This window comes from Lissotriton vulgaris, chromosome 11 (genome assembly GCF_964263255.1).
Source record: "Lissotriton vulgaris chromosome 11, aLisVul1.2, whole genome shotgun sequence".
In the NCBI taxonomy this organism is placed as follows: domain Eukaryota; kingdom Metazoa; phylum Chordata; class Amphibia; order Caudata; family Salamandridae; genus Lissotriton; species Lissotriton vulgaris.
The window spans coordinates 109,562,639-109,587,764 of record NC_141699.1 but is presented as its reverse complement, the minus strand read 5'-3'; the positions used below and the strand labels follow the sequence as shown (position 1 = coordinate 109,587,764).

Below are 25,126 nucleotides of genomic sequence, written 5' to 3'. Positions count from 1 at the left end.
ATGCTCTGCCACACCCGCAATTGCCGAAATAATCGGTCGACCAGGTACCGGTCTTGTTAACTTGTGGATCTTTGGGAGTAAATAAAGTTTAGGCAAAACAGGAAATTCAACATATATATATATCAATCCAAACGCTGAAACCTTCTCCAAAGGTACCCAGTCGAAAAAAAGCAACCACAGACTCTCTTATGCTTCAAAAGCAGTATTATTTATTTAGCAAATGATCGGCAACTCGACGCAGTTTAGGACCGGAAGTATGACATTACAACGCATGCTTTTACCACGCATGCCTTTACATCGCAATTTTTATAAAGTATGCTTTTACAACGCATAGTGTTGAGGGGTGCTGGATAGTGAATAGTTTAATTTACTATTCCAACTCCAGTCCCCGTGGATAGTAGGGAAGGTGATGGATAGTAAATTAAATCTATTCACTATCCTAGAGCACCCCCAGCGCAATGCATTGTAATGGCATGCGTTGTAATAGTTGCGTCGTAAAGGCTCTGCGTGGTAAAAGTTGCGTTGTGAAGGTTGTTCCCCTTCAGGACCTAGTCCCTTGGTCACGAGTGACCAAGGGACTAGGTCCCAAAACGCGTCGAGTTGCCGATCATTTGCTAAATAAATAATATTGCTTTTGAAGCATAAGAGAGTCAGTGGTTGCTGTTTTTTCCACTGGGTACCTTTGGAGAAGTTTTCAGCATTTGGATTGGTTATTTGAGGCTCACCCCCTCACCCCAGACCACCGTCGTATGCGGCAAGGACATGGCGTCCTCGGTTTCTATCGAGTTTGACTGTGTGGATATATATATATATATGAAAAAATCCTGATAGCTAGAGGTTTCAGGTAATTAAACACAAAGCTTTCTGTCTCTAATACCACACTGTGGTTCAAACAAAGAAAAGAGTGCTATTTATTTTTCCTTATTTTACATTTTCTCTACCTAAAGAATTTGGAAGTACCCAGACTTCTTTCTATTTTGAATAATGTATGTATTACTCTAAGATTCCGAGCATTTCAGTTTCAATGTACTGAAATGCTTTGCTTCAAGTCTAAGTAAATACATGTTTTAATAAAAGCATCTAATACAGAACAGATAAAAAGGATGGTTCTCAAACATATCAGCATATGAAGTTAGTAATAAAAAAAAAACAATTATTTTAGTCTACTGGATCTAAGTTTAAGAATGTCATTGTTGAAGCAATGTATTTAGTGTTATTGCCTTGGGATCTAGATTGCACAGCTTCTATATTTCTAATGCTTAGTGATTGAAATATGGTCCTCAAGTACTTTTTCCTTAAATCAATTAGAGTAGAGCATTGCGCCCCAAACTGTAGGTCGTGACCCACTGGTTCATGAGCAGATTTTTTGGTGGGTTGCGAAAGTCTAAGCAGCAAATAAAGATGCCTTTAAATTCTGTGTCATTCTTGTAAAATTTACTGTGTTTGAAAGACAGAGGTCAAATGTCAGGCTAGGTCGGTTGACAAATTGCTGCTTATGTTTTCAATATGGGAACTGGTGTTTACTAGCTCTTCTCACTTTGCAGTCAATGAAAGAAAAACAAAGTGAATTATGTGACAATCTTGCTGGGGTACAGGGAGTCTGAAAGGAAAGCCTGCAGGATGTCATTTTTTGTAACATTCTACAAAATGTAAATACCTGTAAATGAACTGTACACATTCAGCAGTTAGGATAGCAAAAATGAAACACGTTGTCTTGTATTTCTGAAGTGTGAAGGAAACAAAGATTTTAATAGCATCAAAATAAATCAGTACACTTTAATTTGTGAGGCACAAATGATCAATCGTCACTGAAACATGACTTCCACACATTACCATTTGAATGCAATATAGTTTTATCAGTAAAATTGTACGGGCCACATGTACTACTGTTTTTAGCGGTCGCAAACAGAGTATTGGGCCGTTTGCATATGTAGCATGTACCAACCCTATTTTACGAGTCTGTAACCTTCTTCTGACTCACAAAGTATGGTTTGCGAGTCGCTTTTAGGAAGGGGCATGCCATGGGAGTACCTTCCTAATAGCGGGTCGCAAGGCAATGTACAATTGTTTTGCGACTGGAATGCCGTCACAAAACAATCGCAGTTTACCGCCTAGTTCACGTATCTGGTAAGCCACTCGCAAACAGGAAGGGGTTCCCAGGGATCCCTTCCCCTTTGTGACTGGCAGCAAAAACTCTTTTTTAAGAGAAGAAAAATGAAACAGAAACATTTCTTTTTTTCTTTTTTAAATGCATCCCGTTTTGCTTATAAGGAAAACTGGCTGCATTTTTTAAAAAGTGCTTTATTTAAAAAGCAGCCACAGATATGATGGTCTGCTGACCCCGGCAGGCACCATCCCTGTGAGTGCTGGCCATTCCCAATGGGTCACAAACTGTGACCTGCCTCATGAATTTTAATGAGGCAGGTCCCTTGCAACACATTTGGAAACCGCAAACAGTGTCTGAGACACTGTTGTACATTTCATTTTGCCACTCGCAAATTGCGAGTAGCTAAATATCCCAATTTACGAGTCGTAAAATGAGATGGTCATACATGTGGCCCTATGTGGCAACTTCAATGAAAAATGCTCTGTTCTTAAATGACAGTCTGCAACCACACGATGCTTTAGTTACAATAAAGAAATCGCCAGCCGCCAGCCAGCCTTCATGCTAGTTGGGTCACAAAATGTGGCGTTTTAAAAATTGAGTTTTGGTTCTAAAATGTTTGGGAAGCACTGGATTAGAGCATAAACAGATGATGTGCTCAGTTGTTTCTTCTGTTAAACCACATAATCAGCATAGTATATTATTGTGGTCTCTTGCACTCCCATTAATAACAATAGATTTTAGTCTCAAGGCCACAATCGTTGGTATATAAGGGAAACAGCAGTTACTATTGTAAGAGGCCTCCTTATAATGATCCGCTTCTAGGAATAGATTATCAAGATTAAAGAATTGGTGGGCGGTTAAGAAGATCGATCTATTCCAGTTGCTGAGTCCAAGTGAAATTTTTGAAAAAATGGATAGTAGACTTGTTTCCTATGGTGTGACAAAGCTGAACTTTCTTGTAAGGAAAGCAGAAGAGTACACAGCAAGCCAGAGCCTCTGAACTTCTGATCAGGCACAGGCAGACTCGGGCAGTTTCTCCAACACTGGCTCTTTCATAGATTCACATGCTTGAATACTTCCACGTCATCACCACCTTGCTTGCACACTTGTGGAGTGAGGCAACAGACACATTTTTGCAGATGCCAGGAATACAGGTAGGATTCGAAAATCAGACCACAGTGTGACATACACCGCAGTGAAATCTAAGAGCCTTGAGCATCAATGCTGTCTAATTTGATCCCGGCTGCAAGATGCATTACATTAGCAGAGTGAATACTCCAATGAAGAGGTGATGCAGCCTTTAGAAAGGGAAGATGGTCAAGCTAAATGAGCTCTGGGATGGCTGCAGATCTGTGATCATCCACAAGAGCTCTCATTGCTGGCCTCCTGGCCATGTTAGTTGTGAACTTTCCCAACCCAGAACAAAGCAGAAACAGGAGGGATCTGATGGCCCCATGCTTGGATGGTAGAGGGCCTTGGCTCAGCAGTGAGCAGCAGTATGTCCTTCCAGAATATTAAGCTGCCATTATGATCCCACAGGGCACTACCTGGGAAGGACATGATGCAAGTGGTTGTCAGATGAGAAGCAAGAAAGAGGAACATCTCTTATAGCGCGAGATGTGCTAATATTCCTAACCTGAATAGAGAGACTGCTAATGGGCAGTCAGGAGATAACGTTTAGCAACCATGCATGTTACCCTGGCTTTTCTGAAACAAATGAAATGGGTAAAGTGTGAACAGTTTGTACCTTGTTTATAGTTTTGAACTCTCTCTCACCTTCTCCTGGCTCTTCTACCACTCCTTTTCTTTCTTTCTTGTTGCAAGGCCCATAAAGGAACCAATAGCTACTTAAGGGATCCCAACAACAAAACTGAATTGATGAACATGTGGCTACCTGAATCCTCGATTTAATGAGTACACATTTATGCAGGGCACTATTTTTGGGCATGGCACATCAGTGTATTTTCCAGGAAATTAGAATAGAAATTGTCGTATAATTGGATTTTTAGTTACTCAGTGTGCCATCAGTGGGTCCCAAAATTGGAACTAGTTAGGACTGATACTTAACTATCTGGTTGTCCAACACTGGTCCAGGAGAGCCGGAGCAGTGAGAAATTTCAGGTTATCTACTTAAAATAAAGTTGCATACATTTGATCCGAATGGGATTAAATTATATAAATGTCAAACAGTTTCAGTAGAATTGTTTATATTTCATTCATCACCAAATATTACCAATCCTGTTGTTGTGAAATATTCAAAAATATTTTACTAAAGCATATACAATGTTTACATTTTTTAAAATGAGGCCTCATCAACAAACACTTGAATTGGTAGAGTATCCCCATTCACACTTTACAATAGTTAGGATGCATGCTGGGCTTAAATAACATGAGATGTTTCCTCTTTGGAATTTTTCTGCTGCAGGTGTCTAGTCGGAGATGCTGATGGGCGGAGCGTTGGAGATGTTGCCTTCCTGGAACATTACTCACTGCTGAAGAACATAGAGAGTCAGTAGTTCACGCGTACTCCTCTAGTTTCTGAGCAGTCTTCCTATCTATTAGCCTCTGTCTTCCTCTGGTCTCCATCTGACCCGCTCCTATTTATTTGTATATTTATATGTATTATCGGTTCATAAACACCATATAAATATACAAGTCAGTTCAAAATTAGAAGAATCAAAAACATTTTTAAATGTAATTACAATATCATTAATGTCAAGCAAACAATCAAGCACATTCTGTCAGAATTTAAAATATCAATTGAACTAAATTGTACACCATTATATTTAAATGACTTTGTCTTAAGAAACAATTGTTTTCTTTAACTCTTTACAGTGTATCAATAAATGTTCTGTAGTTTCAAAATTCTTACCACATAATCTGCACAGATTTTGAGAGCAGCTTACATCTCACCAGGCTCCCTCTACTCCTAACACTTGGAAGTGATTACATTGAATTATCATCTTATGAATTTTAAGAAGACATTTAAATACACTCCCAAATATTCTTTATTGAGTTAATTAGGAGACAATGACCAGAGATCAGTATTGCACTGTGTTATGTTGCAACATTTCCGTACTTTTCACTACCACTGTGGGAGGCACTGAAGTACTTGCCTGCATTGACAGCATGCTACGCCATGCAGGGTGTATGGTTGGAAGGGCGCTGTCTTAACTTTTGATCCTACGTGGGAAACAATGACCACCAATGTGTGGCTATCGTGTTAAGGGACGCATTGCTTAGCAGTGTGTTGGACGAAAAGGTGAGCGAGAGAGATACACGGTTTATAGTTTCCAGTAGGCTGGCAGCTTTGAGCAGCTCTGCAGACACCGTTATGGTATTTCTTATTATCATGATCCCCTTTGGTGGTTACTGCACTGCCTGAGCAGGCAGGATTGTTGAGAGAAAGGGTGTGTTGGTCCTTTAGGATGGGCTTTGTTACTATCATCTCATATCTGTCTGTCAAACCTGCAGTCTTAGTATATAGCTAGTTGTGACCTGCAGTGGTGGACTAGATATTAACTGCCTTCAATTGAACAGTATTATTTGTCATATCTCATAAGTTTATCCATCTCCATGCAGTGGAGATAACTGGTCCATGGGCTGGTACAGCAGTGGGTGATGAACAAGAACCATAGCAGATGTGTCTTATGTGATTGCAATAAAATAAGCAGTATTATGCATCCTGTATCAATTACAATTGGCTGCTGAGTACTATTGTATTAGTGTGTGCCAGAGGGTTGTATATGAATCGACAGTAGTATATAAAAAGCCGGCAAGCCATAGGTCAGCCCTTTGTAACTTACATAGATATAAATAGTAGTGTGCTGATTGGGCTGTTCCATATTTGTGGGCTGTAAACTGTAGATTGTTGTTGAAGATGTGATTCTCTTTCTGGTATCTAGCCCATGGTAGGGGGGTGGTGTAGTTATCTTGGAAATGGCTGTGTTTCCAACTATATTCTGAAGGATATCTGCTTTGGAGCTTGTCAGGTTTCAAGTTACAGAGCATGGTGACTTGTACTAGGAAAGCAGTCTATCCTGTGAATTTCTTAGAGTAAGGTGGAAAGATGATCTGTGGTGCCAGCCTGTGTCCTGTTTTGTGTGTGAATTGCTCGTGTAGCCTGATAGCATACACTAGACCTAAATGACCTCAAAAAGGCAATTTTCTTGGTTTTAATATTCAAAAACAGATCTTTCGGTCTAGAATTTGTAATCACTTGAGGCAAAATTAATAATACTGATAGAAATGGCCCCTCTTAGCTAGGTAGAATTATTTGTGTGAATGTGGTGTCAGATAGTATCAGATTTAGCCTTGTCAATTGTAAGCAGCCACAGTTAAGAATAATGCAGTGATCTCAGGCTGTGAAGTGGACAGGACAAACACTGAATTCAGTCTCCTCTAGAGGTTTCGTACAAAACCACAACTTCAGGACATGAAAAGGCAGAAATAATTTAATTACATTACTGTTGAACAATTCTCTGAATGCATACAGGTAGGTTACAGAGAGAATAGCTAAGGTGGGCCTGTTTCGGAGGTTTGGGGCCAAGCAACGCCAGGTACTTGTTCACAAATGTAGATTTTGAGGCACAAGCAACCTTGATTAGAGGAGCAAGGCCCGACTATGTGCTGGGCCCGATTCACAAACTGCATTTTGTAGTATGTAAAATAATAGTACTTACTACAAAATGCGATTCACAAATCTGTGAGTAGAAATCTCCACCTCTCCTCTTTTCTATGAGAAGATTCACATACATACGTTTACCTCTTAGTAGTAAATGTGGGAGGGAACAATGGAGTGGCTGGAAAATGGAGAATACTTACTACTAAATGGGAGGGGTTTATGCAGGAGTAGGGAGTAGTTTAGGTAGGAACAGCGGCTCACTAACAAAAGAAGAACCCTGGTGCTGATCACAAACTGAGGTTACTACAGCAAAAAAGGACCCAAAACAGAAAATGCACTCCAGCTCAGACCTGGAGTTAGTCCAGCATTACACATGGCCACCACTGGTACAGCAACACCCTCCCTAGAAAATAATGGAGGCAGGTAATCAAAAAAGGAACCACATTTGATATGTTAAAATACATTGATTTATTTCCACTTTTTAAAAATATATATAAATTTAACCCCTTAAGCGCTGGCGTCGGCCAACGGTCGTCGCGTGCACTACCTTGGTAGTGCTGCGCACGTCCGTTGGCCGACGCGGCCCCACCCGTTATTCCAACGTTCAGCACTGGGCGCTGAACGTTCGACGCTCTAAACATGTTAATGAACCCTAATATTTTTGTGCAAATATGTTGAAACGTATTGAGTCAAAGTAAGGTTCATGGCATCATGCTGTAATTTCTGTAACCTCTACAGGTCAGATTGTGTCACTTCTATGTAGACAATTTTGAAAAGATTAGTATTAATTAAGATATGATATACAGGGACTTGAGTATCTGCAAGAATATAGCAAAATATCTGTCAAAGTGGTCTCATTTGACAAAAAAATATTAAAACCACGTACTGACGCGTGAAGGCATCCTCATTTCAACATGATTGTCATTCATCAATTCTTCTCCCTCAGTGATCATGGCATCCAAAATTGTCTCTTACTCTTCCATGGCTCGACTAACCTTCATATTCATCTGTTCTGACTTGGGCATCTTAGCATGTCTCTTGGTCTTCTATCCGGTCATCAAACTCTCCATCTGTTATTGATCTGCATAAAACCTTTACATACAAAAGTTAATTGTCAGTGATTGTTGGAGTTATAAACCCTGTAAAATATTACCTAACTTGGCAGGAACACTGTTCTCTCCTGTATTTCTGCTTTGTGTCCCTACTTGCAACACCCGCCACCACAGTTATTTTTTTATTTTATGTCATTTTTGTACAATTCACCTGCATCTATCACCATGTTTGTCTGTACCCCATCAGTAAGTCTCCCCTCTAATGCAACAGTCTGCCTAAGGTCCATGCACATGAAAGCAGTTCTATATCACCCGCACCTTACAGATCAGAAGAGGATCATTAGATTCCTAGTTACCTTTGTCTTTGTAGGTCTGGAGACGTCTGGCTGGTCAAGCGGACTCAGCATCTCAGATTTTGAGCTCCTGTGCTTGGACGGAACCCGTGCTTCCATCATGGACTGGATGGAGTGTAACTTGGGTCCTGTGCCTCCCAACATGGTCATGACTCGCCCAGTTAGCACAACTAAAATCCATGACTTCCTGGCGAAATCCCAGGTGAGTGCATGATGCGAGGAGGCTTTTGGGACAATTCTTTTGCAGTGTGATGATATGTCTTGTAGAATTAAACACAGAGCATTCAACACTGTCTTTTCATTAGAATGGGTTTTATGGGTACAGACCATCAACAATGCCCCTCAACCCCACAAATGATCATGTCTTAATTTAGAGGACCAGTGTCCCCTGTTAAATTTCTAGGCAGGAGGTGAATGAAACAGGACCACAGGAGGCAAGCTGGGGCGCTAGTGGCAGCGTGAGATACTTCTGAGGGAGCAGAGTGAGATGATGGCCGTGGGAACTGGAAGGCCCTGGCATGTTAGAGGGCCGGATGAGACGATAGAGTCGACGTATCAGCGTAGGACAAACTGAGATAAATGGGAGGGACTGATGAGGAACCCGAATGGGAGACAAAAAAAGCCTACATCAGGGAAAAAATCACTGAAAACCATCTCAAAGGCATAAGGAAAGAATGTACACTCAAAGGACATGGAGGTAGCAGCAGGTCTTGGCAGCCTGGAGCTCAGCAGTGACCTGTACCTCTTTGCCGTGTTAACCTAAAATGCATTCCCTGAAAATATATTATTTAATTACTTTTTTGCAGGAAGAACTTGTGTTCAATCCAGATTCGAAGTTCCATCTCTTCCAGTTCCTGACGCATGGAGAGGCAGATCTGCTTTTCAAGGATGCCACCCGATGCCTCATCCACACAAGCCACCTTGACTTCCGCACCATACTCGGAAAGCCCTTCATCCAGTTGGCGGAATCAGTCTTCAATTGCACCCACTCAGGTAATTAGGGACCCATTCTGTTGACCAATTGTTTTGGAGGGAAATAAAAAACTTTGTTCAGATCAGGACTTCTAGGCAACAGGTGCTTTAGTTCTCACAGGTGCTGGAGTGCTCCACAGTGGTCAACATCAACAGTGCAGGTTTCTCCTTGGTCACTTTGCCTGTGGACATTTCCAAACCTATTCACTAATAACAGGCACTGGATGAGAAGATGCCTTTTGTGGGAGGTTCAGGGTCCTGCCCACAGACTTCTGGTTAAGAAGGATGGCTAGGAGGACTGCTCCAACATGCATCATAAAGTTAGAAACAAACACATTTAATAGTAAGAATGACGTGGAAAGTGGGAATATGCATTGGCACACCAGACTGTTGAAGGACAGGATCAGAATATTGTCTTGGTGGCACTCATCCGCTGGTGGATTTTGCAATATTTGTGGCTTTTTATTAGGCATGGAGATATACAAAGCAGTTTTTGAAGCAGGGTGGTGTCAATGGAAGTCGAATCCAGAGTTGCAGGATCTCTAGCTGGCACCCAGGCTCTGTCTCATAACATAGAAGGGTTACCCAACCTCAGAAACATGTGCAGACTATCCGTCCACTACTGCAGAGGACCAGTCTGTGCAAGGAACCTGTGTGTGAGCATTCGAAGACTCCCACTCCCTTCTGTCACCAACTCCATCACACTAGACATGGCAACATGCATGTCACTGAGCGACTTTCAACACCTGGTCCCCTTTCTCCTGGGGTGTCTGATCCTTCTATTCCTGGTCCCTCAACCCTCACCTTGAAGTCTTGCCAGGTACTGCCTCCAAGCCCGTTAACTTTGTTTCTGGTTTGAGACTCGCTACAACACTGGTTGTCTCGCGAGCCTCATATAGTGAAAAGAAAAATCGTAAATAGAAAATAAATATGTACATACATAGGATGACTTTAGGTCAGTCCTCTTCACCCATTGGCCTGTTCACCTGTCACTCACATGTTGCTTCTGCCCACCACAGCATACAGCGGGAGGCAATTGGTCAGATCACTTGAGCCTTTTGCTCTTGTGCAGTGTGAGTGACAGAGGTTTCCTCATCACATGTGCACAACCTCATAAAAATAAGTTCATTTTAGTTTCAGGGCTGGTGTGCCAATGCTATACTTGGCCATTATTTCTTCGTTCCATTCTATATCCCTTTTTTTTAATTTCAAAGCCACGTAGTACGTTTTCCTGGTAAGTGCTTTCAAACAAAAATGAGTTTCTATATCGTTTCTAAGTACACCGGCCTGCTCGGAAGTACCTATACTCCTCTATTAAAATCATTTGCAATGGTTATTTCTTTGAATTTAAACAATTTATTGGAACCATATAGCTGACACGTCTGGCTATTATCATAATAAACACCATAAAAGGGATCAACAGAGTAGTTCAGAGCTGCAGCATACTGAAAACCATAAAAAAAACTGTGCGCCTGTCTGTCACATCGCTTCACCCACCACACTGCTAAGCTCTGCGCCCCATAACACGATAACCGCAACTCGGTGGTCATCACGCACCACATGGAAACACAGCCCCTACAGGATCAAAAAAAAGAACACACTCTTCCAACCAAATGTCCTACACAGGCATAGCTTGATGCGTTTCACTGCCCTAAATACAGGTAGTTAGCACTATATAAAGAGTTGCCATGCAATGCAGTTGCAACAGACACGAGTTCCAATACTGGTGCCCTTCTGTTGGGTGAGGTGAGGATAGAAAGTGTTGCGAGCTTCGCATACCAAACCCTTTATGCCAGTCACTGAAGTACCTCCTTCTGGAAGAGACTAGTACTGCAGGACTGTGGCGTCTCCATCAGTAGCGGCCGTTGTCACAGGAGAGGGGTGGGGCGGGGTGGGGTAGGGAGAAGATGACAAACAATAGAAAAAAGAGAAAATAAAGAAACGTACCCGCCATATCGCTGTCTTCTGTTCCTCTCGTGGCTCCACTGCAGGCAGAGGCTCCCAGACTCCCCTGAGAGCAGCTTCAGGATTGGCCTAAGCGCTGAAGATTTGCGCTCCCAGGGAGACTGGGAGCCTGTGGTTTGCTGTCTCCAACCCAGCAACGCAGCTGGGTTGGAGAGCTTCAGTGCGCATGACGGTTTGGCCGGCCTGAGACGGTCGGCCAAATCGTCATGCGCACTGATAACAGTGCATACCACGCCCCATTAGTGCCTGTTAATCCCCTTTCCCAACCCAAAGACTCCAGGAAACAAACAAAAAATGATAATAAACCCGGGTTTATTATTGTTTTTTTTCTTCTACCCTGTTGTCAGGGGGGGCGATGCTCCTCCGCCATAGCGCCCGTTCCTATCACCTCTTCAGTGTGTCTGGCGCATCCGTAGTTCTTGCTTAGTGAGGCCAGAAGCCAGCGTGGTTCCTAACACTGTGCTCATATGTGATACATAGGAGTTCAGAGAAACATGCTATAAAGAAAATTAAGAACATGCTGGAAAATCATGCAAGAACAGCACAATCCTTAGTACAAAATCTAAAAGTGCCACACTCAATAGGGAAAAAAATGTTCAAGAGCTGCTTGAAAAACAAAAAATGGTAAATATTTTATATGAATTTTGCTTGCAATAGGAATACCAGAAAATCCTTGTTTTTCTGCAGTTTACTCATAATATCTTGATTTAAAAAAAATATTGTGCTTAACTCTACAGGTTAGCCATTTCTAAGCACTTAATTAAAAAGTGTTAATCTTACCCAATTTGATGGCACTGGAAATGATTAAAGGTGGAGTCAGTTTACTGTCATACAGTAATTATAGCTGGCAAAGAATGACTGTGTGGGAAACAATTGGTCCACAATCAGAATACACCACTGACCAGGTGACAGGTGCTTAAAGAGAGCAAGTACCGGGGAGCTTCTCGACAAATGTTCCTGTGCCAGGTCAACAGTGTGTCAATGAACCTATCCCAATAAATGAGCTAGTTCACGACAAAAGAAGCATGTACATGGAACATTGTAGGGACACGGGATAAGGGCACAAAGTATATTTAGGTCTAGTGTTAGCCAAGACCTTTTGATTAAAAAAGGATATACTATACTTACAGGGGCTTTCAACAAGCTCTCTTCATTCATTGGTCTGTCAGTATGCCATTCACACTTTTGTTACGCCCAATAAAGCGGGGAGCATAGGTTCAGCCCACTTCAGCCATTGGCTTTCCTCTCTGCTCTTGTGCAATGTGCGCTTACACTCAAAAGTAGCCCCTTTCTTGCAGTTTTCCAAAAATCACCCTGTGACCAAGAAGAGAGTGAAACCAATGACAGACCTATTTGCTTTGCCAGAGCTTCTTATTTTGGTGGTAATTTAGGTGTGACTAGAACAATAAATGAATGAATCAAATATGAACCATGTTTATAGTTGAAATGCTTGTTTTAGATTACAGGTTGAGTTTCTGCTTAGGGTGGAACTGGTTCAATGGGCCCCTGAGCAATGGACAAGGAAAACTGAAGGCAGACTATTGGAGTGAAATGTCATACATTGTCGATAACAGCACACCGGTCGACAAGGGTGTACAGGTTACATAAACCTGGAATTCAGATAACTACAGGGTCAAGCAAATGTACAGCATCATATTATGGGTGTGCACTCTATAGACCCTAAGGTGGACAATGACATACAGTATATAACACAAATAGTATTAGACCATTGTGTTAAATTGTATAGTCGAGAGGTAAATGACTGTAAGGTCATTAGTAAAGGGTGCTATCGAGTGGTGCATTGGTGGAAGGGACAGGGTAAATAAATCATATTAGGTCGTAGGTAGGGTGGAATTGATTAGTACATTGGTGCGTGATAGAGAACGTTCTAAGAAAGGGGCATCAGAGTGATATTTATGTGAGCCTACGTAAGAATATAAATATAAAAAAGAATGGTTCCTTAATAAGTAGGATCACTGGGTAAGTTGTTAGGCAACAATTCGAAAGGCCGAATGAAGTATGCGGAGACAATAAGGTTGGAGTTATGTTGAGGTATGGAGTCGAGAACCAAGGGGTGTGATAGTAGTAGTAGATTTAGCAAACAAATTCATTCCTGGCAGTGGGCCATGGCTGAGAGCTGGATATGGGGTGGGCTGGTTGGCAGTTCGGAGAGTGAGGGCAGAGTAATGGTCAATATATGGGAACCCCAAATCTGTGTTCATTCTTGTGGAATGTTTTGAAGAAGAGTGCAAGTTTTTCTTAACATGGTGAGCACAGGGTCCAAGCAACATGTAGTTGGATTCATTTCTCAGCACCAAAAACTGTTTATGGGCAGAAACGTATCATTTACCAAATAAAATAACGCCAAGGTTACCTGTTCTCTCTTCCAGGTATTCTAGACTTCTGCAGCCGGGATATTTGTAACTCTTCTGGATAACTGTCTTCGGTAAAAAGTATATTCTAGATGTCAGACCAAGCAAACAACAAGTCAGAGGAACATTTAACTGAGGAAAGTCGGCGTCCCAACATTGAAATGAGGAACGGTTCTCCTCAAGCAATCGGGGAGTTTTTCAAGCCTCAAAGCTAAACAGGAGCATCATTCTTCAAGACTGAGAAATATAGAACTTTATCCCAATTCACCTGATAAAAAGTAAATTCTACTTGGCCAGTCAGAGGTTCAAATGAGAAGAAATTGCACTCGTTAGAAATGGGTACTAGCACCTACACCGCGCATCTATTCACAAAGAAATCCTACCATCAAGGGCAGGAAGGCTACAACAAATGAAAGCCATGACCTATACCTTGCAACAGGTGACAGATTGTCCTTCACAGTCAGTGGCACAGATGATAACAAATGATGACCAAGACCTACACTTTACAACCTGTCGCGGACTGTATCTGTGTGTAGACAACAATAAATGAGGGACCTGGTCAACATCCTACAGCCAGTCACCAGCAGACTATCTATTATCATCAAGGGTTCCAATGATACCATAAATAAGGACTGAAAACTACACCTTGCAACCAGTCTCAAACAGATCTCATACTTGACAGACTACAAAAAATGAGCAGCATACACTACACCTTATAACCAATGAGTGGCACAGGCTACAACACATAGGTTTGTTAACTGCTCTTTACAACGGACGACATGCAGACCCTAACAGTTTACCATCACAGACACAAACTCCACTATAATATATGACCATGAACTACAGCTTGCAAACAGTGATGAATCTTGTGCACTCTCCATTGGTGGCAAATGGTCTACAGCTATAACAGCGGATGACATATTTTCCAGCCCATAAGCCGGGGTGGGAGCATGTTCTATCCCCCACAAGGACATTCACAACTGCCTACACTTTAAGAAAGCACACTCCTTTTAGTTCATGAGAAACATGCTATGTCCCATGCAACAATTTAGGAAGTTTATTTTCATCAAGCAAGAGATTTTACAAATTAAATGAATGAAAAATGAATTTATAAAGCGCCTTAAACCTGAGGGTATCTAAACAAAGAATAAACCATATACTGTAATAAAAACAACTGAGGTTTGTATCTTACATCCAAGCTGTAAAGTAGCCTAAAACTTACCATTAATTAAGACAATATTGTTAGTAAAGGGTCTCATCACAAACAATCAATGAGAAATGCTCACCACTCCTTGCAACCAGTCTATACTTCTTTACAACTAAGAACCAACATGAGGAGCCGTATAAACGAGTGCGGTATATCTGCAACCTGCCCTAGTAGCGTAACTAGTGGTATACTTTACAATTGTACTGAGAATACGTATCCTATGTGTGTGTTACTTGAGTTCAATATCTATTAATTGGGGGAGGTGCTTCCAGGCTAAAGGCCGGTTTCCCATTGCACCTTAGTTGTGTAAACTGGCGGACCCATGTACTCTGTGTGGATTTTAATTAAGATCCTCAGCCTCTGGTGTTTACAGATAGAAGCCTCTGTGTCAGTAGGGGAACTCCTAAGCTTCATAAGGTACATGTGGCAATGTAAGGAAACTCCTAACGTTCATGTGGCAATTCAATGGACCTCCTAAGGGCCATGTGGCAACGTGTCCCACGGCGCCACCACTGCTGGACAAATGACGAACCCAATGACAGGCAATCACATCAAGAGCGTTGACAGTCCCACCTGCTGGAATTGCTCAGGTGTGAGGAGAGTGCAGCTGGGAAAAAACTGGCCCAGTTTTTGCAGGCCCGTTTGCCCCAGGGCCAATTTCATGGTTTTGTCCATTGATGGCGGCAAGGCGGGGTTAACGACTACAGGGACTTTGGGTAAATGGACTGCTCGTCTCCCCCCAACCCCCAATCTAGGAGCTGTGTATCCTGTCCAGTGTGGGCATATGAGTGTTTCTAGTACTTGTCTCTGTAATTTAGAGGTCTGCACTTTCTGTCTCAATACATAGGCCCCTAAGGCTAGGCTCTAGGGCTCGACCCTGCATACTGCGTAGTGTAAATGTGCAGCAAGGAAATATCTTTCAACACCGGACACTAAAAAGCCACCTTTTTCACAAGGTTGGGTCAGTATGAGTTTTTCTGCTTCCCCTGATTAATTTAGTTAGCAATGTGCATCGCTTAGTGAATACATGTTTCCTAGGTGTATGAATATATTTGTAAATAAGTATCGAAACAAACTTGGGTAGTACTTGCAACTTGACAAGTGCAATTCTTCCAGCCATAAAGAGAAATAGATGGATCCATCTTTCCACCTACCTTGCCAGCTTCTCAATTTCAAGGCCAAGGCTTTTTTAGAGATTCAACTCTTGTTCTCTATTCACGAGGATGGTGATATATTTAACTGAGTCCTCTAACCATGTAAGAGGACATTTTAGCACTTGTTTACTAGTGCTTTCAGTGAGTGGGAAGATCCAGAATAACTTCAGAAAATTGGGATACCAGAATATTCTCCGAATCGTATTATATCTCAGATAATATGGCTGAGATTCTCCTCTGAATTTTTAATAAATTAGAGGCCATTGTGTGCATATAATGATAACAAGAACCTCTTTGTAGGGAATATGATTTTCCCACGTGCCTTTTCTGTAGGCAGGTGCTATGGGTTCTATGGCCATGGAAGAGTAAAGATGAACGAGCACCTGCTCATGCACCTACCAACTTCAAAACGACCAGACGAATACTCGTTAAGGGACATCCCAACATCTCTACTGGATATTATAACACTAGCAATATATGGCACCATTCTGGTTCCCTGCACCAGCACTGCTTTCTTGCCTGGAGTGGGTAATGTGTATGCTCAGAAGGACTTGGTATCTTGGCTCTTCTGCTTGAGAAGTAGTGTGTGCATTGTTGTTGTCAAACTCACTGTATTTTTTTTTAAAGAAAATGCAGAGCGTATGTGTTTGGTTAAAATTGTTGATTTGTGCACTGCATGTCTTTGGCCGAATGTCAGTAGTCTACTCAGATATGGCCAAACTATGCCATCTTCTAAGCATTTCAAGAAACCACATATTAGACTTGTTATTGTGATAAATTCAACACGAAATATTCTATGACCACGAGGAGAGTCTCTTTACATTCATTTGTTTGGGTATTTTGTGGGACACTAGTTGTCATATTACAATAGCTTTGGAGCACTAGGAACCTACAGAAGCAGAGCCTTTAACACGTTTTGTTTTAGTATAATAGCAGTTCTTTCCGTGATTGTCCTCAACTTCCCTGTGACCTATTAACAACATTGCTTGGTACCTACCACCAGCTGGCAACCTGTGCTCACTGACCCCAAAGAAAATGGTCGTCACATTGATCACCAGGTGCCATCTATGAGCATACTTCTAAGCACCTATCTACTAATGCACACGTTATTGGCACTGTGTGTGTCTCTTTATTGTTACTCAACACTGGTCCAGGTTAGGTCTACATCTCATATTTTTTTACATGTTTTGGCCCAGAACACTAGTGTGATACAGGCCTTCTTCAGGTGTGCCTTTTTTCAGAAATGTAAAAAGTTTAAATTTAGGAAAACACTTTTTTGTTAGCATGAAATATCAAATGATTTTCGAAGTTTAATTTCTCTATGACACTTTTCCAAGCTCACCGATATTTTAGATGGTATATATTATATGAATAAATAGAGTCCAAACTATGCAGTTTAACAGTAAAACAATAAAAGATAGTAGAGGTAGGGTACTGTGAAATGGTAAGCATAATGAACGTATATAGGGGGAAGAGAGTAAAATGCACGCCAGTAAAAGGCAAGATTCTCCCCTTTCCCAGACAAAAAGAAACAAGCATTGGCAAAGCCAATATGTCTCACCTATGTGAGAGCTATTGGCTTTGCCAATTTGTTTTAGCCATGTTGTACAGCAGTGTGGCTGCAGTTCAGCATGGTTAAAAGTTAGTGGTGTAGAAGAGAGAGTGTCGGGGAGAGGTGTGGAGTGATTTTGATTGCCATGCCATGCAGTGTCGTAGAGAGTAGTGGCACAGACTGGTGTGGAGTACGGTGTTGTAGAGTGAAGTAGAGTGGAGTTTCGTAGAGTGTGTTTGATGGAGTATCATATATTGTCATAGAGAAGAGTCGAGTGTTGCGGTGTTGCACAAAGTGAAGTAGAGTGGGAAGGGGTAGAGTAGAGGGGCACAGACTAGAATAGGGTGTCAGTGTATAGTGGCGAGGAGTAGTGCTGTACTGTGGTGTAGAGTGTCAGAATGGAGTGGCATAGAGTGGAGTGGCATAGAGAGGAGTGTTGTAGAGTGGAAAGAGTGTTGCAGAGTGGTATGTCTTACAGTGGTGTGTCGTAGATTGATGTGGCGCAAAGTGGGGTGTAGTAGAATGCCGTGGAGTGGCGTAGAATGGAGTGGAATAAAGTGGAGTGGCACAGAATGGAGTAAAGTGTTGTGGAGTGGTGTACTGTGGAGTGAAGTGTCAGAGTGGAGAGGCGTAAAGTGTCATGGAATGGAGTAGATAGGAGTAGAATATTGTGGTTTGGCGTAAAGCGGTGTAGCATTGAACGGATTGGCATAGACAGGAGTAGTGTCATAGAGTGGAGTGCTATAGAGTGGATTGGAGTAGAATGTCGTGGAGTAGAATAGAGTGCAGTAGTATCATGGAATGGAATACAACAGAGTTGAGTGGAGTAAAGCGTCTCAGAGTGGTGTGGTGTAGAATGGAGTGGCATAGAGTTGAATGAAGTGGCATTGACTGGAGTGTTGTGAAGTGGAATACAGTGTAGCGGTGAAGAATGGCATAGAGTGGAGCAGCATGGAGTGGTGTAGAATGAAGTAGTGTTGCAGAGTGGAGTGGAGTAAAGTATGTTGGAGTAGTGTTAAATGGAGTGGAGTATTGTGGAGTGGTGTAAAGTGTAGTACAGTGTTGTTGAATGGAGTTACGTAGAATGGAGTTGCATGGAGTGGAGTGGCAGAGAGTGTAGGGTTGTGGAGTAGAGTGGTGTTGGGTGGAGTGACAGAGTGAAGTGGTATAGAGTAAAGTGGTGTAAAGTAAAGTGGCGAAGAGTGGAGTGGCATAGAGTGGAGGGGTGTAGGGTGGCATGCAGTAGAGTGACAGAGTGGACTGGCATAGAGTGGAGGGTGCATGGTGTGGTAGAGCACTGCCATTTCATGCAACACGCTTTCAAATTAAATTACCATTACATTTGCATAGACGTACAGTTTAACTGATAGGACTATACACAAACAGTAATGTGTGGGAGTCAGCATGACCTAGTGTATTGATTTGTTTTGATTGTAGTAAAATATTTGTTTTCGCCACACTTCAGGAGTACAAAAATGTGCTTCATTTGTGTGTGTGTATATATATATATATATATATATATATATATATACACACATATATATATATACATATATATATATATATATATATATATATACCGATCTCCTGGCCACTTGGACGGTGGCGGGCTCGAGTGAGGAGGCGATCCTCTTTATTTTCCACAGAATCCTTTTTGAGTTTCTTCAAAAAAGCGATTTCGATCCCAGCACCATTAAGCGTGAGGTTTATTGAAACAAAATGACAAACAAACACCTCACGCTTAATGGAGCTGGGCTCGAGATCGCTTTTTTGAAGAAACTTAAAAAGGCTTTTGTGGGAAAAAAAAATATATAAAAAATATATATATATATGTATATATACATATATATATCTCTAGCATATGGCTCTCTCCTTTCCCGTGTGGGCTCTGCTGAATGTGGTCGCGTCACTCCCACAGTTGAGCCCAACTGTTATATATTTCAACAAGATTCCCCACCTCGAGGGAAACAATGGAGTCGCAATTCAAAACAAAGTCCAGCACCACGCTACAATAGAATTTCTTCTTCAAGTGATTTATTAATCCATGGGGCCAAAACAAAATAACCAACGCGTTTCGACAGCGTCCGCTGTCTTGATCCCGGTCACGTGATCAAGACAGCGGACGCTGTCGAAACGCGTTGGTTATTTTGTTTTGGCCCCATGGATTAATAAATCACTTGAAGAAGAAATTCTATTGTAGCGTGGTGCTGGACTTTGTTTTGAATTGCGACTCCATTGTTTCCCTCGAGGTGGGGAATCTTGTTGAAATATATATATATATATATATATATATAGAGAGAGAGAGAGAGAGAGAGAGTAATAAGGCTCATTACAGAAGCCCTTTCAAACAGGAACCCATTGAGATTACTAAAAGATTGACCTGCAAAACTGATTTTGCAGTCTATGTGCTGGAGTGTCCTTGTGGGTTGAGGTATGCTGGGAGTACCCAAGCTACCCGCCCACAAACGGATGGGCTCCGGCACCTATTGTTTAACAAATTAAGCACTGCTCACTGCGCGACATCCAGCCAGTTCAAACAGATAATGGGAAATGTGAAACTGGAAGACCTGGAATGTAAATCAAATTAGCTAAAAGGTGAAGGTACGTGGTTTTCAAAGTAAAGCATCCAAAAGGCCTACTGACGGCTGTGAAATGGATTGTAGCATGTCCTTTTGAGGGGGTGAGAGATGGTCTAAAGGCATCTATTCTTGTCCCATATTTCTTTTTTATTAACCACTGTAGCTACCGACCAACATAATGTTTTCTGACTGACACATATAGTTTATTGTCTAAAGCCCATATGCTTCCCTACATCTGGATGAAATACATCATTGCAGCGGATCATGTGGATTTTCCACTAAAGACCTTTCTATGGGTGCTCCCAGGCTTCATATCCCAGAATCAGAATCCCGGCTGCCTGGGACCGGTCTGTTCGATGTTACCTCTCAGTACATTCTGTAGCTACGGTGGGCAGGACAAATGGAGCAGGGCAAGAGTCCATCCAAATACTTTCACTGGCTAGGACGGCTCAAGGCAAAATGAAAGCCCCATAATGTGAAGGAACAATCATAACTGAACTGTCTCCTCCCACGGAGCCCAGGACATCTCGAGTTCTCTCTAAAATAAAAAAAAAGATCTTCATACAGGGTTGTTTTCAGTTCACCCACCGACCTCCTGTCTCCTCCCCAGAACACAGACACTAATGTATCGCCCTCCCCCCTCGACACTTCTCCCACGTGTCTCTGGCTGAGGGTTCCAGTTGGCGTGACTCCTCTCCCCGCCCTCGCTCCACCCCTTCAGCGTACAGCGCTCTGTAGCCAGGATAGCACCAAGTAAATCCCATCCACTTTCAGTGGGGTGCTCCGTCCCTACCTACACCCCTTTCAAAGGCCTGGGCTGTAACAGGGGCGGCCTTAGGCATGTGCAAGCTGTGCACCTGCACAGGGCCGCCAAACCCCAGGGGCAGCCACGCCAATATATATCCTTAATATAATAATCCTCTGAGGATGGATACATATTTGCGTGGCGGCCCCTGGCAGGGATTTGCCGGCCTCCTGCTCTGTTCCACTTCCAAACACCCTGACCCCCCTCTCTTCACTGGCCTCCGTGCCTGCGTTCCTCCGGGGGCCCCCTACCTACGCTACCTGGCCAGGGCCGCCATGAGCCTAGAGCCGCCCCTGGGTGTAAAGTCACTGCAGGGGGAAGTGGGGGGTGGGCAGGCTAACTACAGCTCAAGTCTCAGACACCAGGATGAAGGGGGCAGGGGGCAGCAGGAGTTACCCTGCAGGGCGTGGCCCAGCGGGGGAAGAGCTCGCGCGCAGCACTTATAATAAGAGATTGAACTCTAGGGTGTCTCTCATAGGGTCGTGGCCGTGTAATTAATTGCGTGGCTTAAAACAAAGCTAAAAATCTGTGCTTAGCATAGTATGCCGCCCCACTGGTATTTTCCTCCATCTGTCCATTGATCCAGATAGATCACACAAGTAACATCATACCCACAACAAGCCAGGACTATTGGCTTTGTCAATGGTCGTAAGTTGCATAATATAAATCAGCAGCAACTATGACTTTGCTGTATATAATATTGAAAATGCGACTGGCTCTTGTGGGTGAGGTTGTGGTCAGATTAGAGGAGCCGACCTTCGAGCTGAGAAAACCGGTTCAAGCCTCACGGCTCAACATCCTGTGATAGAAAAATTAATATACCCCGCCTTTAGTAATGTAACTGGTGCTCATGTAAAGCGCTCTAAGTTTGCGCTATAAAACTGAAGAATTAGTCTCCTTAAAGCTATATCAAAGGCAGTGACAGGTTGTATTATTGCAGAGTTGAGGTTTTTTGTTTTCACCCCGAGTGTAACAAGCATTTGCAATACAGTAGGTCTCGCATTTGCAAAATTTTAAGCTATTGGCATTCTAAATGACATTGCCTTTTATTTATCTGTTTTTAAAACCAACACATAGACAATGCCAGTAGCTCAAAGTCTCGCAAATGCGAGACCCATTGCATTGCAAATGCTTGTTTACTGGTGGTGCTGACAGAAGTAAAGCATCATCCAGAGTGTTAGCAATACTGTCCACCAATTCTGTAATAGGGTTTGTAAGCAATGATACGCCCGCTATGTCTACTGGTAACAAGGGATCACCAGCAGATGAAGGCTCATCTGGACGATTTATAAGTTCCAACAACAGTCTCCTCTCAGTAAGAGCAATTTCTTTTCATAGGAGGTTTGCTGCCCTAGTTAAAAAATAATCCAATGTGGTAGCTGTAGCTCCCCGGATGCACCCACATAAAGCTTCATCTTACCCATTCTCGCAGGTGACCAAATGTTTGCGACTCTTGCAGCACCTAGACTCCAAAAATTGTCTCAACAGTCGAGGATTTTTCCTTGCAAATGATTCACAAACCTGTGAAACACGAATTGAAAAGCCTACCCCTTTTTTAAAGTCTCTCAGGGACTTAAGGCGACCAGAAGCAGCCAAAGGAGAAGATGAAGAAGTATAAAATATCAAGTTAAATCCTGTAAAATCATGTAAAATACAGTACCTTAAGTGAGCTGTGTTCAATCAAGCACAAGTCACAGGACCAGGAGAAATAGCCCACCCCAGACTCTTTCGGCTGCGGACAGGCACAGGCGGGCCCATGCTTGGCCCGGTCTCTGCCTGGACACGCGCCTGGGCGTGTACCGCGAAGCGGGAGCCCCAGGTGGATAAATAAGTGCCTCCGGGCGCAGGATGAAGGGCGTCGGTGGCGGCGACTGCCACAGGTGGCTCTGGGGCTTGAGGTCCTGCCCCCCCAGCACACAAACATCGGCGCCATCAAAGGGCATGTCCATAAGCTACTCTTGGACATTCCTGGAAAAGCCAGTTGTTCTCAGCCAGGCGAGGCGTCGTAAGGCCACCGATGAAGAAACCGCTCTGCCCGGTGAGTCAGTTGTGTCCAGCCCGCATTGAATTGTGTATAGCCCGGGCCTCCTCCGGGACCATGGGCAGCACCTGCACAACCGAATGCCATAGGGCATGGGAGTAAAGGCCCAAATGGCACCCAGTGTTCACGGACCGCAGTGCCAGTCTGGTGGAAGAAAACATTTTCTTTCCTAAGGTGTCCAGCCTATTGTATTCCATATCCAGTGGAGTGGTAGGGAATGCACCAGGATTTACAATTGAGGTGAAGGCTTGGACCGCCAAGCTTTCCGGGGTAGGGTATTGCGTTAGGAAGTTAAAAGTCCCCTGGTGCAATGCGTGGAGGGGCGGGCGGTGCAGCGGCTGTTCACAGGAGTCCTTGTGCAGGGTTTGGCCCAAGTATCTAGCAGGACATCAGTGAGGGCTTCATTAAATTAGAGAAGCAGTTCGAGGGGCCTGGGGGGGGGGAGGTCACTCCCCGCTGAGGATAGGCTAAGGTCCAGGATCTTGGTGGCACTTACCACCATAGCAAAAGAAGCCCCCTCTTCCGTAGCCACGGTAGGAGAGAGCATGCCAGTATCTGGAGCGGTGTCCAGTTCACATGAATCTGCCAATCCCTCACACAAGTCTATGTTGGGGTCTAGGGGCTGGCATTCTTCAGGGTTCAGTGACCTCTCCTAATCCTCCCCAAGTCTCAGCCCATAGGAATAGGACTCTGGCTCTGGCCTGGAAGGCATGGCTCCAGTCGGCGGCAGAGTCGACGTGAGATGACGCCCCTCTGGGTCCATGTCAGAGTCAAGGGATGAGAATGGGGACGGCAACGTTGGCATCGGGACCGATCGATGTGGTACAACTGGCATAGGTTCAGACCCATCAATGTATGGAAGGGGCCAGGCTGAAGCCAGGTGACGGAACCGCCAGAGAACTAGTGGGGCCTCTCCCGAACTAGTGGGACATGAAGGCACACCAGCGGTTACAGGCTACGCAAATGTGAGTTGCATGGCCTCATAGAAATCGCGAAGTTGGGAAGGGGGTCGCTCCGGCTCCCTGAAACTTTGGAGGTGGGCAGCCGGCCGAGGTGCAGGCTCAAACGTGGAACGAGTTTTTGAATAAGAAGGCTTCTTCGTCTTTTTGGATAACTTTGACGGATGGGTCAAAGTCGAAGACCTCTTTGGCTCCTTACTCTTCTTATGCTTGTGGGACTAACCCGAAGACGACTTGGATTGCGATGAGGATCTTATGCACTGCTACTGTTTGTGAGACCTTCCTCTTGAATGTGATAGAGACTGTTGTGGCGTCACACGTCTGGTAGCTAGGAGCTTGAGGGTTGAGCACTCACTCAAGATCTTGGGGTGTATGGCATGGCAGTCGATGTAGATCTCCGCATCGTGGTCATGCTCAAGGCACCATAGGCAAATAAGGTGCAGGTCCCTTGATGACATCTTGCTGAAGGCACCGCAGGGCTTGAAGCTGGCCTTTCTAATTGACATCCTGCCACAGCAGGAGATAAATTTCAAAAAGACTATGACAAAAAAAAAATCGAAAATGACAGTCAAAAAGTGACTGGTGGTGGCACTCTCTGTATATGTGGTGACTGGGGCGGAAAGAAAAGAATTGACATTAGTGAGCTGGGCTGATGCCTATACAGGCACCGCACACGCAATTCAAGCGTGGACAGCGCAGACAACGACACATGGAGCCGAATGACGCAACCTACCGGCGTACAGGGATACTGCTCATAATTTTTTTCCGGATCCAGTCTGACACCTGGGGATAATTCTAAGGTTAGGAGTATGCGGCTAGAGGTCTTTATCAGATTAATTCTTTAACTGCTGGGACTGCCCCCACCCCGCACTGATCCCTTTTTTGGCTATTTGGGGTAGTTTGTACTTAGGATTGCAAAACTTTTTCCACATAAGTTATCCATGCCAAACTTGCATCCTTTTCTTCCATCATTTTGGGGATTCTAAAGGTACCCAGGGTTTGTGGATTCCCCTAGAGGGGCCCTAGAAATAGGCACAATATAGCTGCATTTTGAGTTGTTTGGGAAAAATAGAAAAAAAGTGCTCCAGATAAAAGTCTGTTGTTTTTTCCTACCAATGGCATCAACAAACAGTTTGCTGTGCTAAAGTCACCATCTCCCGGCTTTAAGGAACATACAGAGTTGAATTAAAAAAACGAATTACCACAGTTTGGGCATTTTTTTTTAAAGAGATAGCCCATTTTTCCTATTTTTTATGCTCTCAACATTTTTCCAATTTGTGGTGGAAACCAGTGTGAAGCCCATGGGTGATGCAGGAATGCTATATATTTCTGAAAAGTAGACACAATTCTAAATTCAGAAAGGGGTCATACGTGTGGATCCCTC

The 25,126-nt window shown here is 43.4% G+C and overlaps 1 protein-coding gene across 1 annotated transcript in view; it reads left to right on the top strand.

Moving 5' to 3' along the window:
* Positions 1-14,608, top strand: part of LOC147679066 (serotransferrin-2-like) — a 189,369-nt gene extending 174,761 nt beyond the window's left edge. The window contains exons 14-17 of the mRNA XM_086944711.1: positions 4,533-4,615; positions 8,154-8,338; positions 8,943-9,129; positions 13,464-14,608. Coding sequence (XP_086800837.1) covers positions 4,533-4,615; positions 8,154-8,338; positions 8,943-9,129; positions 13,464-13,510 — 502 coding nt within the window. The 3' untranslated portion in view covers positions 13,511-14,608. The remainder of the gene's footprint in view (positions 1-4,532; positions 4,616-8,153; positions 8,339-8,942; positions 9,130-13,463) is intronic.
* Positions 14,609-25,126: the final 10,518 nt, after the last annotated feature.